Here is an 18587-nt window from a genome sequence, read left to right as displayed (position 1 = left end):
TAATTAGAAAATGTTGAAAGTAAAGTGGGGATTACTCTTCATTTTTCTGTAATTGAATTACAGTTACGTCTGATGTAATTGTATTAAATACTGTCTAGACTACAGAACTATAGCATTTAAAAGCATTTTAGCATTTTAACGTCAAATATTAAAATGTAACCTTAGGTCAGTTCAAGAATAATTGATGCAATTTTATATTATTTATATGAAAGAATTAAGAGCAGTTTCATGTCTATCCTTGTATTGTTCATCTGGTCGAGGTTGATATGGAATAAAATACATTTTAGAGAAAGTAATAATCTAATTACACTGTTGAAGACTTTTTAGAGTAAATTACCAAACAAATGTCCAATTTGTCACCTTCAGATTCATTATTCTTTGAAGGTGATGTATGTAATATACAGTGTGCTTTAGGAAAATGTCAACAGGTGGCGCTGTTACACAGGACCTGAAACTAATAGATGAAAGTCTTCAATAAAAGTTGCATTTCGTTTGAAAAGAGACCTTCAGTCCTCATTTTAAATACTCTGTCTCTTCCTCTAGTTTCCCTTTAGGATTAAAGCCGAAGTGGAACGTGAATCAACTGTTCAAAAGATTTGGAGAAAAGAGAAGCTACACAATAAGAGTTCTGGGTACTATTGGATTGAATAAACAACTTCTCAATATCACTGAACAGATGAACAGACTCGCCGTTTTACCGTCTAAAACTGTGCTTCTAATCACGAATAAAACAATACCTCTGATTCTATTACTGTAGCTCAATAGCAGAAGTGAGAACAGTGGAAAAATATTATCTGGGTGTCGCCTCGCCTCTGTCATCATTTACAATGGCAGTAATTTACATTCAGCGGCGCTAATTTCTGTGCTCTCGAGGGCTGCAGCAATTCGTCTTTCCCCTGCGAGCTTCTCCTCCTCTGTGGAATCTTTTCAAATGAAAGGAGAGAAGGAAATGACAAAGAACAATAAGAGGCATTCAGAAAGTTCTCAAAGAGAGCAATTGAAGAGGGTGGATTCGACTAGTTAGTTTCCTCAGAAATAATCTTCAACAATGCACGACGTCACGGGCTCGACTGTAACCTCCGTGAACATTGTCATCCGCACTATTCGGATAGGGTCGTGTGTGTGTGTGTGTGTGTGTGTGTGTGTGTGTGTGTGTGTGTGTGTGTGTGTGTGTGTGTGTGTGTGTGTATGGCCTGGTAAACCCTACATTATGGGGACAAAATGTCCTAACAAAGATGCAATATCCGAAACCCTTGTCCTTGTGGGGACATTTTTTAGTATAATTTAAAATAAAAGATAAATGAAAAAGTTATTAAGAGTTATATGTTTATATATTTTCTCATATAGGTTACATATGCCTATATATATATATATATATATATATATATATATATATATATATATATATATATATATATATATATATATATATTCATATATATTCATATATATATATATATATATATATATATAGGCATATGTAGTGAGAAAATATATAAATATATAACTCTTATTAACTTTTTATTTTCAATTCTATAATTACATTTTGGCCCCTTCAACCCTGAATATGTGGTTACATTCTTGTTATGGTAATGTTTCTCTTTACAGAGCGGCCTTTTAATAAACATCTTTAATTTTTATATAGACGTGCTGGGCCTAATAGACTTTACTGTCCCTGTTCATTGATTATGTTGTGCCTGAATGAAAGCACCATAAAAAAAAAAAGTCTTAAGTACATTTTTGAAATATAGGCTATGATACGGCTAGCTGGAGGCCAGAATTGTATAGTGTCTACTAATTAAGGATTTACATCAAAAAGGATATTTGTTCTGGAGCCTGCAGTGCATTTGGTTTGTTGATTATGGTGTGTGAAAACCACGCTGCGCTCAGAGGCCGATTCTAGTGTGAATAAAGTATAAGAGAAGAAAATATAGAGCTTGTGTGTCCATAAAAGTAGCCGTCTTTAATTATTCATGCTGAGTGGGAATAGTCGTACTTGCTAGACTTTGTTATTCAACGATAGGATGCATTGATTGACTACCGTAGACGTTTGGTTCTCCTGCACGTGTTGGATCAATTTGTGTGTGTATGAGAAAGAAAGAAGGTTGAAAAGAGAGACAGACTGATGGAAACAGTGAGGTTCAGGACTGCGGGGAGTTATGGCAAAGGACTGAAAATCTATCACGGTGACAGTATGCATGGAAAACGTCAATATGTGTCACACACAGAAAACCTTCCGGGTGGATAAAGGAAAGCGACAAGCGCCGAGCCGGGGATCTGTGTGTGGAAACACAGGTGCAGTCGTGCTTATCGGGTTTCTGGATGTCCAAACATAGCCTGGTTCCTTTTTTTTGATTAATATTATTGATCCGGCGAGAAAAATTATGGTAGCCCACTCATCCGATATAAACATGGCTCCTCCGCTGAGCCGATATCAAAGTTGCTTTTCTCTTCACTAAAGTTTAGAGAGGGAAACGTCTGAAGTGCAGCCGGGATGTGTGTGCTCGCATTAATGACATCTCTTCTATATATGCTCCAGCTTATGTGACCGAGAAGTGTTCTCGACATCTTCGACTTGTCAAATCTTCAACTTTTTGTCTCCTTAATTAGCATATTGAGAGGAGTACCATCATGGCAGGTGCTGAGCTGCTGGTTGCTGGTTTATGATTGTGAACTTACTTTCTCAAGTGGAGAATTTCGGTTGCAACCAGACATCTTCGTCGCAAGCTATTAAGCTAAAGAGGAAGCAGGATTTCAGAGGATAATTATCCATGAATAAGTCAATTCTTTGTGCCAACACTATTTCTAGACGTTGCTTCTTCTCTACGTCCCATCAGGCCATATCTCTCTCTCTCTCTCTCTCTCTCTCTCTCTCTCTCTCTCTCTCTCTCTCTCTCTCTCTCAGATGAAGCCAACTGAATCTAAATGGGACGCATGTTTTATTCAGGAGAAAAGTGATATCGTGGCTTGTGCATCGGGGGGAAAAAGTGTGCTTGAGTGTTTTTGTTTGGGCTGGTGTTTGATTGGAAGTCACTAGTGAAGTGAAATTACTTTACCTATTGATTTTCCTGGCTCATTTTCTTACGATTTAGGAACACGGCCGAAAGGAAATGCTTTTACGGATATCTTAGTTAAGAATGCCATTAAATCTACAGCATGTGATGAACCTCTGAAATGTGTGGGGGGTGAATTAGATGTTGTGAGTTTGAGATGCCAGTGTTTCTGCATCATTTATCAGTGTGATAGCAAGTTTTACTCAGTTTTCGGCAATTGTTTTGTGAGGAAGCTCCTGTGGTAAAACATGTTTCCTATACCAAGAAGTCTGGGAGGTAAATATCCTCTAGTTGTTTTGTAATTTAAAGCATTGCATTGAAATATCATGGAAATCAGACCCAAGACCTTAGCGTTAGCAACAACCAATCATGAAAACAATTTTTTTAACATTTTTTTAAAATTATATTATTGATCAGTATGTGAATCCATTGACCTACACACGACATGAGTTGTGGTCTCATGGGCACAACTTAATTTAGATGAGATTAGATTCGATTGAACCGTATTGATCCCAGGTTGATTCCCTTTATTGATCCCACTCTTGTATGTAACGGACTTCTGAAGCTTTGTTTGGTCACGTGCTATCCTCTGCTCCGCGATAATTTGTTAGATATGGTGGAGAAAACAAGTCTGACCACCAGATGTAGCTAATGCGCGTTGTGTTAAAAGCTTCGAGTAATGAACCGTTTTTCAGCACAATTTGATGAAATCCTCAAACGCTTCAGAAAGCCTCGGTTTCCCATCACTACCTAATCCAGATGCAGGAAATGGAATAAATGAAGTTTAATAATGAAAGCAGGAATCATTATAGACAGTAAACAGAAAAGGTAATCCAAATGTTTCGATGAAGATGATGGTGATGAAGCTTGGCAGGCACTGCAATGGGGTAAATAGATGACAGCAGAGATGAAGGCAGAGTGACCGAAGAATGATTGGAGCACGGGAAATAATATAATTCTAACAAAACAAGAGCATAACAGGAACAAACACCATGATAAATGTGAACGGTCCGACACAGACAACACACGAAAGGACTGCTTATAAAGGGAGAGGAAATAGCGAGCAGGTGTCGCGTTAATCAGGTGGCGGTGGGAAATAAGAGGTGCAGAGCAATATTGCCGCGCGATAAAAACCACACACACCCGCAAAACACGAGAGGAAATACAGAAACCAGGCAGAGGATAAATCCTCTCTTCACAACTCCTCTGCCTTTCCTTCCATGTTTTGTCTTTGTTCTCACAAAACAACCACAGTGGATTTATGTGGCTGAATTTTCAACAAACAGAAGCCTACACGTGGTACGGTTTCAGACTCAAACTGGTAATTCGACTTTTTTTAACTATTCGCTAAAAAGAACCGGCTCATTTAAGGATAAGTTCACTTCTAGTGTTGGGTAATTACTTTAAAAAAGTACCGGTAATTGGTTATAGTTACTAGTTACTTCTCACAAAAAGTAACTGAGTCAGTAACCGAGTTACATCATTACAAAAGTAACTAATTACCAGGGAAATTAACTATTGCGTTACTTTTTTTGCGTTACTCGGACACACTCGGTCTCTCTCGCACACTGTCGAGCGCTGTTAGATCAGAAGCAGCTAAAGTAGGCCTATCTGTCTTGTCTGAAAGTATTAATTTTTCACAAAAGAGAGTAACGGGAGTGTTACTTGATAAAAAAATATTTTGTTACATGCTCGTTACCGCTAAAAGTAGTGGAATTACAGTAACGCATTACTTTGTAACGTATTACTCCCAATGCTGTTCACTTCAGATTTAAAATGTCCTAATTTTCTCACCCCCACATCATCCAAGATGTTCATGTCTTTATTTCTTCAGTCGAAAAGAAATGAGGGTTTTTGAGGAAAACATTCCAGGATTTTTCTCCATATAGTGGACTTCAATGGGGTTCTACAGTTTAAAGGTCCGAATTGCAGTTTCAATGCAGCTTCAAAGGGCTCTGCACGATCCCAGCAGAGGAATAAGGGTCTTATCAAACAGTTGTACCCCATTGAAGTCCACTATATGGAGAACAATCCTGGAATGTTTTCCTCAAAAACCCTCATTTCTTTTCGACTGAAGAAATAAAGACATGAACATCTTGGATGATGTGGGGGTGAGAAAATTAGGACATTTTAAATCTGAAGTGAACAGCATTGGGAGTAATACGTTACAAAGTAATTAATTTCATTTATTTTTGACTGAAGAAAGAAAGAAATGAACATCTTGGATGACATGGGGGTGACTAAATTATCAGGACATTTTAATTCTGAAGTGAACTAATCCTTTAAAGGCATTTGTATCGGGAATCAGGCAACACTGTATTTTGATACACAATGAAGAACCGGTTTATATGAGTCAATTGGATGATTTGGATTGGCAGACGAACTATAACATTACTCCATCTAGAATGGGATACCTTTCTTGCACCATTACCTTGTCAAAAACACCTAATAAGTAAAGTCTTCAGTGCATCCAGGCCTTCTGGGGAACATAAAGGGACGACAGTGCACCAGATTCACAACCCTCCCCAAGGGGTCGCACTGGCAAAGTCCCATTTCTCTTGCTGTTCACTCTGTCTACAAATCCTGGTAAGCTAAAAGTAGATAATTCGTTTCAGACAGAGCACAGTATGAGAGCTCTCCTGGCTTTGTGAGCCATCACACTGAATCCCACGTCAAATAAAAGAGGCATGGGAAAGTAACTTTATGCAGGATTTTTTTGACATTGCGGTGGTGTTAACAGAGCTTAACCTTCTCTGGGTTTAATTTGCTCAGGTGCCTGTTTAAATGTCATCGCTGGTCTCCTGATTGAAGACTCCCTGCCTCGCTGTATTTAGATGAAGTTATTAAACATCTCTAATCTGCCATTTACGTAATGTCTTGGTATATTAGCAGGCGTTAGGTTATAGCCGTGAAGTGAAAAATGAAGATGAACATATATAGTCCTTCTGGGTTTTCTAATCAAAGCTAGAGTCCATTCTAACACATCTACTAGACATAAGACCTAGTTTACAGAAAATATCTCAATAAAAATGTAGGAAAAGCCCATACATATGTACATGCACAAGAACTTCTCTTTAGGCTATTTAACTATACAGATTATATTCAGAAGCTATTGATTCAATTCCAGTTGATTAGGGTTCCTATTTCAGTTATAGTGAATTTCACATGGTAGGGTTTCAGACTGATTAAAACTGGTAACTTGACTTTAACTATTCACTAAGAAGAACAGGGTCATAAGAGTCATTTGTTAGCGAGTCGAACAACACTGGTCAGGTTGTATCTTTGCTTTCGAAAGTAGCCGATAAGGCCAGCCCAATATAAAGACGTTTCTTGACATTATTTTGTGGTACAGTGTCTTTTTAGTGCATCACGTTCATTACAGGCTGCAAACTCTTGAAGAGTCAGGTGCGACGGTGTACATTCAGTAACATGAAGTGCTGTACAATGAGAAAAGATAAAAAAGTTAAAGATTGATTTTTGCGATTTTACAAATACATATCAGTAGTTCAAATGAAGGTCAAATGCCATTGGTTCTCATGTGCCATTCACATCAAACATATACATATTTGAACTGCATCAGCTAAATGAGGTTTTTGGAAAACAATTAGGCCTTATGTCTGTTTCGCCAACGCTATCTTACGACAATTCGTACAAGTGAGTACGATTTTTCTAAACCCCAGTGATGGGTAGGATTAGAGGCGGGGTCAGGGGTAGGTCCTTCGTACGAATTCATACAAATCGGGCAACTTGTAAAATATGTACGATTTAGCAAAAATAGTACGAATTCGTAAGAGTGAAATCGTATGAATTTGTACGAATTAGCCATCTCGTAAAATATATATACGAATTGCCGTGAGATTGGGTTGGTTTCTCACACAAAATGATCACATGGCTGCATAAGATTTGGGAACGGAGTTCTAACTGATCCCGGAATGGGCCTAATAGATTTTTTTGTAAAAACATTACAATGGTTGAGTAAATGACATGATTGTCATTTTCGGATGAGCTATCCCTTTAATGCGCCCGTGCAGTTTTAAGGATTCTGCCCTCTTCTGACATTTTCAAGCAATCTGATTAAGGTTGACCTGTGCTCTGTTAACCTTTAGCATATTGCATTGTATGTTCTGTGTGTCTGAACTGAATCTGGCCTTCCTGATGAGATGGTGGTGTGAGAGAGAAACAACAGGGAAAGGCATGCCATTGATTTGCCATCCAACTCCGCTGCCGTAATCACCTGATTGTTCCAGACAAATATACAGGGGAATCGACTAGAATACCAAATTAGATCTCTCTCCCCTCTGGCCTCCTCCCAACAGAACACATTTCCCTCAACCAAAGGCTGTGTAACAAAGAGCTATGTTCAAACCAAACTTTTTTTTTCTTTTTTTTTTTTTGACGAGTTTGGCAGCTTTGATCATTTTAATCAGAGAGAATTGCCAAAATATTGTGCAAGAATGTGAAGGTCTGGTTTTGCCTATCTGGGAGAACAAATGTCACCACAAAAATAATAAAACCTGAAATCATATATAGGTAGGATATAACTGCACAACATGTATATCTATAGCTTATATATTTATATATGTAGCACCGTTAAACAACATATTTTAAGAGCAAGATTAAGCCAATGGGTAAAGCAGGAACACTTTACTATGTGTTTATCTTACAAAGAGAACTCCCATAATTCTCAACTTGCAAGGTTGTTGGAGCCCGTTAACAAGACTAAAATTTCTTTCCTCATTAGAAAGAAATCTAAAAACTTACCACATTATAGTGTCACTAGCTCTGAACAAAGATGTGTTTATTCTCATATTGCCTCTGGGCTGTCATGTAATTTCTTGCTAATTAGCGGGATAGACGTGCTGCTTTGACTAAAGCAAAATGTCTCTTCAAAAGTACTTTTGGCCACAACTAACCACGTCTTATTTCCTTTTTTGACCTTTAATCAAACCGTCTACTATTTTAATACACATTAGCACACTTCAAAAAAGCCGTGCTTCTTGTTATTGATCATTTGAAGACTCTTGTTGGCTCATTTGCTTTGGTCACAGGTTTGGGGAAGCTAATTATAGCTTGCAAACTACACATACTGTAATTTAAAAGTAGTTAAAGTAAAGCGGAGTTAAGATAGTTGCATTGCTACTTTTAATCACTCTTTTTGGTATCAGTGTGATGAGAAGATCATTTAATTTGTATGTGGTTCTTGGCATTTGAGTCTTTGCTTAATTGTGTACACTCAGCTATCTGTCCAGGGAATTTGCATTAATATGATAATGTTATGTAATTAGTAATTTTTCTTACCAAAGTTGCTTTGGATGGTGATTATAAAAACATAAATGTAAATTCAAATTCTGTTTGCTCTTTCTAAAGGTTAAGACTGTTTTGCTATGGTTCTTCTCATAATAGCTACCTGGTAGTTGTGTAATGGCTATGGATCCGGAATGATCATACAAATGTTTGAGGTTCATTCCCAAATTGGCATAACCTATGAACCGGAGGATAACTGAAGCCCTGGTCTTGCTCCATAGCCATTGCTCCAGCCGCCAGGTTCCTTTGGAAAGACGTTATCTGAAATTAGTGTAGGTTCATTTGTACGAAAAGCATTTGCTAGAGCAGTTGAATAATTCTCTACAGAATGTGTTGTTGTGGAAGAGACGGAGGGTTATTTCTAAGTGTTGATTGAAGGTTTAATGGTGTCATGAGGAGAGGTTACAGGCTGATTATGTGGTGTGCAATTTCAAGTAGTAAAATGTGGGTAGTTTGTCTTCATGCTACACACGTACACACTCACAAAAAGCACATCAAAGAAAAATTATATATTTAGGCCCCGTTTACACGATGGGAAAACGCAGATATTTCTCTGCGTTTTGGCCTGTCATTTACACAAAAACACCGTTTTTATCCCAGAAAACAAAGTGGAGATTTCTGAAAACGGCGGTTATATGTTGTCGTGTCAACTGGGAGAAACGGGGTTTTAGGTTCTCTCTTGTCGATTCTGAGGATTCTGATTGGCTTGCATGGCTTTATCCTTCTCCCTACACTGCAGCCCATAGGTTTGGCATAGTTATGATGGCGCTCGACGGCGTATTTATGCGGGTTGTGTGCACGATGTTATTATTGAAAACGGAGGGGGGGAAAATATTTGTTTCTCTAAATACCCGGCTATGTGTAAATGTGGCCTTAAACTGAATTGCAGTACATGTAAATGACTATGATCTGTTATATAGGCCTTGTACATTTAATTTTCATATGTACTAAATGTAAATGATGCCTGGGTGTTACATGTTCCCTGTTTTTTGTGTCTTGTTTTACTTTATTTTGAAGTGTATTTTCTGTTCTCATCGTTCCCAGTGTTCACGTCCTGTGTTTAGTTCCTGTTTTACTTTGTTTAGTTTCCCTTGTTTGTTCCCATAGTGATTGATTGCCCTCACCTGTTCCTGGTTAGCTTCCCTGTGTAGGCTATATACCCCAGTGTTTCCTTTGTTCAATGTCTGGTGTTGTCCTTTGTGGATGTTAAGTGGGTGTGATGTTTTCAGTTCTGTTTTTCCCAGTTACTGGATTTTCTTTTGTTGTGTTTGGTAATCGATGTTTTTTTTTGCACCTGGATCCTACTCTCTGCCTTTTCTGAGGGTATGTTTACATGAGAATGACCTACTAGTAACGGAGACATTTTTCCTTTGCTTTTGTCAGAAGACAATGTTGTCAAAGCGATCCTCGTTCAAACGGATCCGTTAACCATATCTTTTTCAAAAGTTTGTGTTTTCAGGCTCCAAAAACACTGTTGTCATGTTAATGAATACTTACTAATACAAATACATTTTTGGGTCCAATAAACTTTAATGGATTTAAAGATACCTGGGACTGTCATGGTCCAAAATGACAAACAAACCAATTTTTTTATTGTAAATCAATTCATTGATTTAAAAAAATGATCATCAACCAATCAATCAATCTTACTAATATAATAAAATAGATAGATTTGAAGTCCCTAACTAAAACAATGTTTTTTCCATTTCACTTGGCGGCCATCTTTGAAGTACAACTCCTATATCTTTGAATGGGGAAACATCAATTCAACAAGCTGTTCACCAAGCTTACGATTCAATTTCATATTTAAAATCATCAATGAAATCTGACATCAATCTCATAAATGTGGTTTCTTATAAAATAGCATAAAAAACCCATATTTTTCAGGCTGGACCAGCCAATGCCTGTGCAGTCAGACCACTGACTGTTTCTAGCAAATGGAGCTTCTAAAGGCAGCTGCAGTGATGCAATGACTTTACCGATTGGCGATTGGCTCTTTTATTTATGACTTAAATAAAATCATATTTCTCCCATTCATAATAATATGAGTGCGCCATCTTTGTACTGTATATCTAAAGTCTTTGACTAAAATCACTGCTGGTGATGGTGAAGTGATAGTGTGAAACCAGTACAAGAAGTCTGACATATATAAAACGGCCTGCCAAAACTATATATTCCTGGTCATTTAAAAAAATCAGTGCTGCAGTTTCAGGTTCAAAGTACACTTTAATGGAGTTTCCATTTCCTGTAATACTTTAATTGTGTATTGATTTTATTTCCCCAGAGGCATAACCAAGCTTTTGAAATGGCCTAAATTCCCAGAAACCCATTATGTCAAATACAAGCCTTAGAGACACCCAATCAGCAGTTTACAGAGATGCGGGGATCCCATCAAAGCTTAAGTGGCTGATTTTGAGCAATTCCAACAAGTATGAACTTTGAGCAGTAATTATTAATTTTTATGCCATTGAGTTTTTACGCATCACCCATTTAGCTTGTGTAGATGCTAAAGAGAAGGCTTTGATTTTCTGAACACATTGGATACCTGTGTATGATTTTAGAGGAGTAAGGACATTTGATTATGCTTCTGTTGATGTTGTGTTGCATGTGGTCACAGGGCATTGTTTTAGAATTTATTGTGAAAGGTGTTTGCGGTATCATTCCAACGCTAACTCAAACACTGCAGGTCGAGTCGTGCACTAAAGTTGAATATATCCCCATACATGCATGCATTCACACATTCATCCTGAATTCCTGAAGGAACCGTATGTTCTTGTCACATGGATAAAAGCATCTGCTGAATTAATAAATGTAAATGTATAAATGTTTCTAATATGAGTTTCTAATATGATACGTGTGCTATATCTCTCAGACATTTCTCTCAGCACCCCCCCACCCCACCCCACCCCACCCCACCCATTATATTTTCATGACTCTTTGATCAATGGAACAGAATGATCAAAATCTCAGCTGCACTCTTAGTTGTGTGGCATAGCAAGAAGAAATTAATATTATGCAGAAGGTTGTGTTCCACTGCATCAAAAACTTCCCTTTGTGTGACAATCCTCTCTGAATAATAAAAAACAACAACAACGCATTATCATATTAAAATACTGCAATATTGAATGTTCTAGGCCAAATATGTTAACTTTACACAATTAAAAGTTAAGGTCAGTAATTAATATTTAAGTAAGAAATTAATAATTTTATTTGGCAAGGATGCAGTCAATTGATCAAAAGTGAAATTTAAGCAGCACAACTGTTTTCAACATTGATGATAATAATAAATTTTTCTTGAGCAGCAAATCTGCATATTAGAATGATTTCTGAAGGATCATGTGACACTGAACACTGGAGTAATGATGCTGAAAAGCTTTGCATAACAGAAATAAATTACATTTTAAAATGTATTCAAATAGAAAAGTTATTTCAAAATTTTTACTGAATTTTTGATCATATAAATGCAGCCTTGGTGAGCATGCAAGACTACTTACACTTCACATTGAGATACAAAAGCGTTAAATATTTTCAACAAATTGTCATGACAGTCAATACATACCGGGACTGCTTTGTTTTTGCCTTTTTAGGATAGAGCAATGCATTCTGGGAACACGTCCAGCCGAGGAGCGACTGGAAACGCTGCTTTATTAGACCTCTCACTGACGGCTTTGTTCAATGGACTTTGAAGTACATCTTTTTCCACTTCCGAGAGCACAGAGCCTCATCCTGTTCACTGATCTCTTCTTTACTGGCAGGAGCATCGTGTGACTGGTCAGAAGATACACTTGCCACTGGTTTTTGTGAAAACCATCAAACCAAATGAAGCAGCTCTGCTCTTTTAGTGAGCTATTGCTCTCTCTGCACATAAATGCTCAAAAGCACATTGGCCCTTTCTTGATGTTTGGACACTCATGTCCTCATGAATGTGTACTTACTGCTTGGTCCTCGTAGTGAACACTAAGACGGAAGCTTGATGCTCTTTCAGGTTTTTAGTCAGTGTTAAAAAGCCAAAAGACTTAAATATTATACGTTAACATGAGTGATACAATGACTTCCACTGTTAAAAATTATATGATCAAAAAGATTTTACATTGCTTTAACTCATCACAATAAGTTAACTACAAGTTATACAAGAGTAAACTTTCAAGATTCAACAAGTGTACTACCAATCTTGTGTAAATGTCCAATCTTTAAACGTCGCTGTCATGTCAACACAAGGCCAGTAAAGACAGTCAACTTGGTGACTTTCACATGGTACTCGCACAAGAAAGAGTAATGGCTTGTTTACTTCCAATGTAAGTTCTTTATTCTAACCATGATTTTTGCCTTTAAACTAGGCCGAGTCGAAATGACTTCTTATGTAAATTGAAAATGCTCAAGCTGAACTCAGAACATTCCTCACAAATGTTACACGGCACAAACAATCGCAAACTCCACCAACACCAGAATTCATTTGACCTCCCTGATGGTGCATTGCTCTCAGGCAGCAGTCTGATACTGTAGATCATGAATATTTACACCCTAAACTCTGAGCTCTAACAAATGTGTATGATAAATATGCTTCCCTCCGAAGCAGAGGCCGGTGAAAACACATCGAGGATGGGTTCATCTATGTACGCCTGCGGGGCCGATCAGCGGGAATGCCTGATGGGAAAAGATGCTGCCCGTGTATCCAGCCATTACAGAGACGTGCTGAGCACAGAGCGCCTGTAGCTTGTCAGCAACAACGTACAAAAAAAATCCCAAGCTCCAGTAATTCAACTGAACAGGCAGAGGCAATTTTGCAGTAAATTTACACAATTATCCTGCTTGAGTAATCAATGACTCTCATAGATGGTGGGGAAAAAAATGGCCACCAGATGTAAATGTGTGTGTGTGAGTGTGTGTGAGAACAGGTGTGACTGTACCCCTCTGTGCTACAGTGGAGCTCATTTCCCATACCCTGCCAAGTTTGCAAATTGAAGCGTGTGAGGCTCAGGTAATATTGCTGCAATTTGAGATTTACTAGCAGCCTTGAGAATACCAAACAGTGTCATGTGTACCATGGGAAAGGGAATCATTGGCTTCCATTCAATTAATAGAGTAACACAACAAATGATTAGTCCAACACAAGATTATATATACATATATATATATATATACACACAAGGTTTGTTAGAATAATCCAAAAAGCCAACATGCAAAACAGTGTGCAGACACGAACAATACCGGACAAGAAGTGCAGGTGAGGAAACAACTTAAGGAACACAAACGAGGATAATTAATCACATACAGCTGACACATGAACTAATGATAACGGTAACCAAGGAGACAAACAAGGGAATCTGAAAATGGAAACAAACTGAAAGTCCATGAAAATGAAACTTAACGGAACAGAATTGTGATATGCAATATGCTAACAACACATTTTTTTATATTATTTGAATAAAAGGTGAAGATGTCAATTTTCACCACTGTATATCTAAGTAGACGTTGTGATATTCCTTAAACGCATGCCTCGGGTCTTTAGTGACCCGGGATGTCATTCACTACCCTAATCCTCATTCATTTTTTAAAGTTAGACATTAACCTTCCTCAAGTATTCCTCAATTCATTATAAACAATATAACAAGACTTTTTTTTTAAAAGAATGCCTTTTTTCCCACTATTTTTTTGTAAAAATTGTATAGGGTCGCTAACGACCCAAGTTGTGTAACAGTGTAAGTACATTTTTTTCTGATTGCGTTTTGGATGACCGAATAGTGCTTTATGTCTAATACACAATGATGAAGTGACGTTTCCCTCATAGTTATCGCAGGCAGAAAACAAGTTCTGGGTCACTTAAGACCGGAATATGTGATAATGATTAGCAAAACATTCATGCATTTAAGACTTAAATAGTGAAAAATGGAGAAAATAAGACTAAATAAATAAATTTGTCTGGAACATTTTCAAGCTCATTATTCACAACTTATGAGTGATATGGTCCTGCAATATAATTAAACCTTCACTTGGACCACCTTCCCAAGCAAATGCAGATGAAGCTGCCAACTCCACCAATTAATCTTGTTTAAAACTTGTTCAAGTATGCTTGAAGTTCCCGTGCTTCACAGCCGCTGGCCCAAAAGTCCATTGCTCCAGCTGACTTTAAAAATGCTGCCAGTTCCAAGAAAAATTAATTACAAGATTTATGCCAGTTTTTTCCCCCATGAGATCCCGTAGCATGATAACAGATGACACAGTGGGTTAGAGTTCCCTCATATCTCATCCCAAAGTAAATGGCAAACAAGGTTAATTGGCTTCTCTGGCCTCCCCAGAGGCTGATCGACGGTATCAAAAATGTTTTGCTTTTGTTAAGTGTGGAGGGTGATGGGTTTAATCAAGGCATTAAGTGAAAGAGATTTAGTCACCACCGGTGATTTAGTCTCCGCTCCTAGCGTTTGACTGTCCACTGTGCATCCAATTAAACTATGATTGTATTTTATAGTAATTGGGTGGTGCACACATATTCAATCAACAGTCTGGGACTTAAATTGCGCTGCCTAAAGCTTTCATCCACCTTACCTTTAATGACAAATGTACTTTTGGCACAATGCATCCGTGAATGCATGAAAAATGAATATGAAACACAATTGAAATGCTTTATTGGTTAACTCTAGTAGAAATTCATTTAGGTTTAGATATTCCGTCTATCTTTCAGCTTATCTCCAAGTCAAATACTCATGCGGCGAAGAGAGAGAGCAATTTATTTCTCTTTATCTCCCTTTCACTATTTCCCCCCCTCCTTTATTCTTGCTTTAAGGGTTGAGGTGCAAGGCGTTGATTAAAAACGCATCTGAAAACCCACTCTCAGGTTAGCGCTGCTGCATTTTTTCCACGTGCAGCGTTTTCAGGTTCCGATTTTTCTCAAGATATCCACTCGTACTTGGGGCGGATTGAATTTGGGCTCATCGATGATTCAATTTTCACAGGTTTTTTTTTCTGCAGGCACTCTGTTTTCCTTTTATTCAACTCAGAGGAAATAGCAGAGAAACTTAGTCATGTGAAACATTAGCCTGTGTAGAGATGCTTCATCCACACATCTCTTGTGCACCTTTTCTGCAATCCGTAGCCTTTTCTTTTATTGTAAAAATCTTTTCTACATTTCTACAATAAAATCACATGAAGTTACATGACCAAAAATGTTAAACAATCAAACTTATCTTATGTTTAAAGGAGCCAACCTTTACCTTAATAACATTCATTTCATGAAGTGCATTGTGGGATGCTTTTCTAGCAGTCCCGCCCTGCGTCTGAATAAACCTACTTCCATTCTATATAATACGTAAAAAAAAAAAACAGTATGTGAGCAAAATAGTATGTGCGTTCACTCCACGTCATAATTACAGTAAGTACGCATCTAAAGGACACTATCCCATGAGGCCACGGGAGAGGATTTGTGAATGGCAGTGAAGCGACGCAACTGACGTCATACATGTAGATCACATGACAGTGACAACATGGCGGATGTAGTATGTCCGAATTTCATTCACATTCATACTACTGTATATATTAGCCTGGTTGACACCAGACTCTTCTCAGTTGTAACTGACAGTAGGTCTGGGGAAGGTTCATTCACAGTATTTCCAAAGGGGCGTCACCAACTGGGCGCAATTGGATAGACCTAAAACCAATCAGAGCGATCGTCATCATGTAAAGCCCGCCTCAACATTTGTGATTGGTGTCTCGATTTTGAAAAATTGGAAATGGGCTTGAATGGGCTCTTGGCCAGACGGACGAAATTTGCAGAAAGTTCGCCAGTCTTTTCCCAGGCTAACTATATATATGTACTTTTTTTTAGCAGTCAAAAAGTACGTTCCGGACGCAGTGTAGTTCCCATATATTCTGGGCTTTTGGTTGCTTTTTCTTCGCTGACCAAATTTTATCCATTAAAAATGATTCTGTAAAGAAGTTCATAAATGTACAATTTATATTTGTTAATAAACAAATTCCAAACATTTACGCATACAGTAAGCCTGCAAATTAATAGGTTTTTAAGATCACGGGGAATCCAAAACCAGTAAAGTGTGTCCACACGTTTGACTGGTAGTCTAAATTCAGCCAAGTATTTCTGCATGTTATAACAAAGAACTTGATGTTAAGGTGTGATCATGTGACAATCAGGTGCATCCTGCCATCAGAGGTGTTGTTTGCTCTCTACAGCCTACCTGTAACAGCAGATAGCCAAGAGAAGTTGTTTCATTATCACTGTATCCTAAGAGTTCTCAATCGATTCTCTCTCTCTTTTTCTTTTTCCATCTTGGCTTATATTACTAGCAGTTCATTTGACACAGGAAATAGAAGGTCAAACCGACTGCATTGTAGAATACAAAACCCAGCGCAGTGTGCTGTTGTATATAGCACATTTCACCAGTTTATATTACACAAATACAGAAAATTAGCATACTATGCCCAGTGGACATACTACAGAAAATAGTATGGCAATACTCTAGGGCTCAAGTGTCACTTGCCATATTTGTCAGTGACAAAAGTTTATAATTTTATGTGCTGGACCCTGTAGGTATCTGACCTACTGATCAGTTTTTGCAAGCAGAAACAATCCTTACTGTTGAGTCATGGAGTGCACTATCCCACACACACATTCATTTTTGCATAAATATACCAAAACCAGTTCAATAGGTCATCTGCACTCATAAGCTCTTAGAAAGCTCCATTTATTAAATATAATTATGAAACGTATGTACACCATTCATTTACAATAGTCATATAGAAAAAAAAACAGCCATAGAATTAATTCTCAATAGAAAGCAAGTGTTTTGTCGTAGTTGTTTTTCTAGTCAGGAGATATAATGCACTTCAATAAGGATGAGATTTCGTTCCAGGAGCGCGGTTGTGAGACCGGCTCAATTACCGTGGGAAAGAGAATTAAACTGCCTGAATCTGCCCGGGCCATGGGAATCGGGATGCACACAAATGACTCATATTCCATCTCTCAGCCGCCGCTGATTTTTTCTTATAGTCCTTTGGTGGTTAATCCCAGCCTATAGTGGTTCCTTGTACCAGTCAATAGTTTCAACATCAAATGCGAGGTTGTCGGATGCGGATGTCTTTAATCTTTTTTCTTTTCTTTTTTTTTGGACACGTTGAGCGATGATCGATCCTTTAAAAACAATGTCTGGGAAGGTCCACCGCCCTGCCACAAAACCATTCTCTCAGAACCCTCTCCTCTGGGGTTTCAGTCCATTAGCTTAAGCCCAGTCTATATATGCGGGCTCTGAGACAGACAGGTTTGAGCAGGCACGCTGGATAAAGACAATTCCGAGTGATGCTTCGGGCCTCCTGCAGTGCTGTTTGCGTGTGTGTGTGCTGTGCATGTAAAACCTATCATTATTCAGGAGGCCCGCACACACCACTTCAACATAAGCTTTACTCTCTTCATAGAAAATAAGCAAACAAACAAAGAACAAATGTCTGTCGTCTCTCGTGTCCCAGCCTAAAAAAGTGGCTGTCGAGTCATTGCTGGCCTCTGATTGGCTGCTCAGCCTGCAGTGTAGATAATACAGTGTGGTGGGGTTGTTTGCATGTTCACTGGCGACAGGCTACTCAATTAAAGGTCGAGCACGACAATGAGAGGTCAGATGTAATACTCTTTGCTGTCGTGGTTGGGTTTGTGCAGGTCCAGTGCAGCCCGGTACGGTGGATGCTCCATGCTGGGGCAATGGGTCTTGGCGGTGCTTCCGGAGGGCGCTGGAGTCCGTCGATGTCGGTACAGAAAGCGGATGATGACGGCCAGCGCACAGAGGGTGATGAACACCACTGCAGCCACTACTCCTGTTTTTAGAGGAATGAAGATGTGGAAATTAGTGTCGCATGTGCTTCCTTTTAAATGAATGCATGAAAACGTGCTAAATATTAAACAATTTTACTGATTCACTTCCTAAAATGTGGTTTGAATGAAATGGTGTGGGTTTGGATCTCAGGAATCTGTCTTGAGAATAAATGGAAGATGTATTAATATTTGTGGTACAAATGAGAACAGCATGAAATAAAACTTCAGATTTAACACTAAAGATGTATGAGGCTGTACAGTTTGGTTTCTGAGGATGGTCTATTGTCAGATCTGGGTGTTATTCTGAAAAGCTTTTCCAAAAGCACAATATCATGGGCCTCTATACCTCCGATTAGTGCCAAGTCATTTTGATCTGCCTTTTTCAATGGGTCTTTGCCTCTGTTTGATTTCGCTGAGTCATC

General features: G+C 38.3%; 1 protein-coding gene across 2 annotated transcripts in view; it reads right to left on the bottom strand.

The window, feature by feature from the left end:
• Positions 1 to 17017: 17017 nt before the first annotated feature.
• cntnap5l (contactin associated protein family member 5 like) overlaps positions 17018 to 18587 on the bottom strand; it is an 81459-nt gene continuing 79889 nt past the window's right edge. For both annotated transcript variants that reach the window (XM_079598131.1, XM_079598132.1), the window contains exons 23-24: positions 18512 to 18586; positions 17018 to 18167 (exon numbers count right to left, since the gene is read on the bottom strand). In XM_079598131.1, coding sequence (XP_079454257.1) covers positions 17971 to 18167; positions 18512 to 18586 — 272 coding nt within the window. In that variant the 3' untranslated portion in view covers positions 17018 to 17970. The remainder of the gene's footprint in view (positions 18168 to 18511; position 18587) is intronic.

The sequence above is a fragment of the Phoxinus phoxinus genome (assembly GCF_949152265.1).
Source record: "Phoxinus phoxinus genome assembly, chromosome: 22".
Lineage (NCBI taxonomy): Eukaryota > Metazoa > Chordata > Actinopteri > Cypriniformes > Leuciscidae > Phoxinus > Phoxinus phoxinus.
The sequence above is the reverse complement of the archived record's forward strand: the minus strand, read 5'-3'. Positions and strand labels throughout refer to the sequence as shown.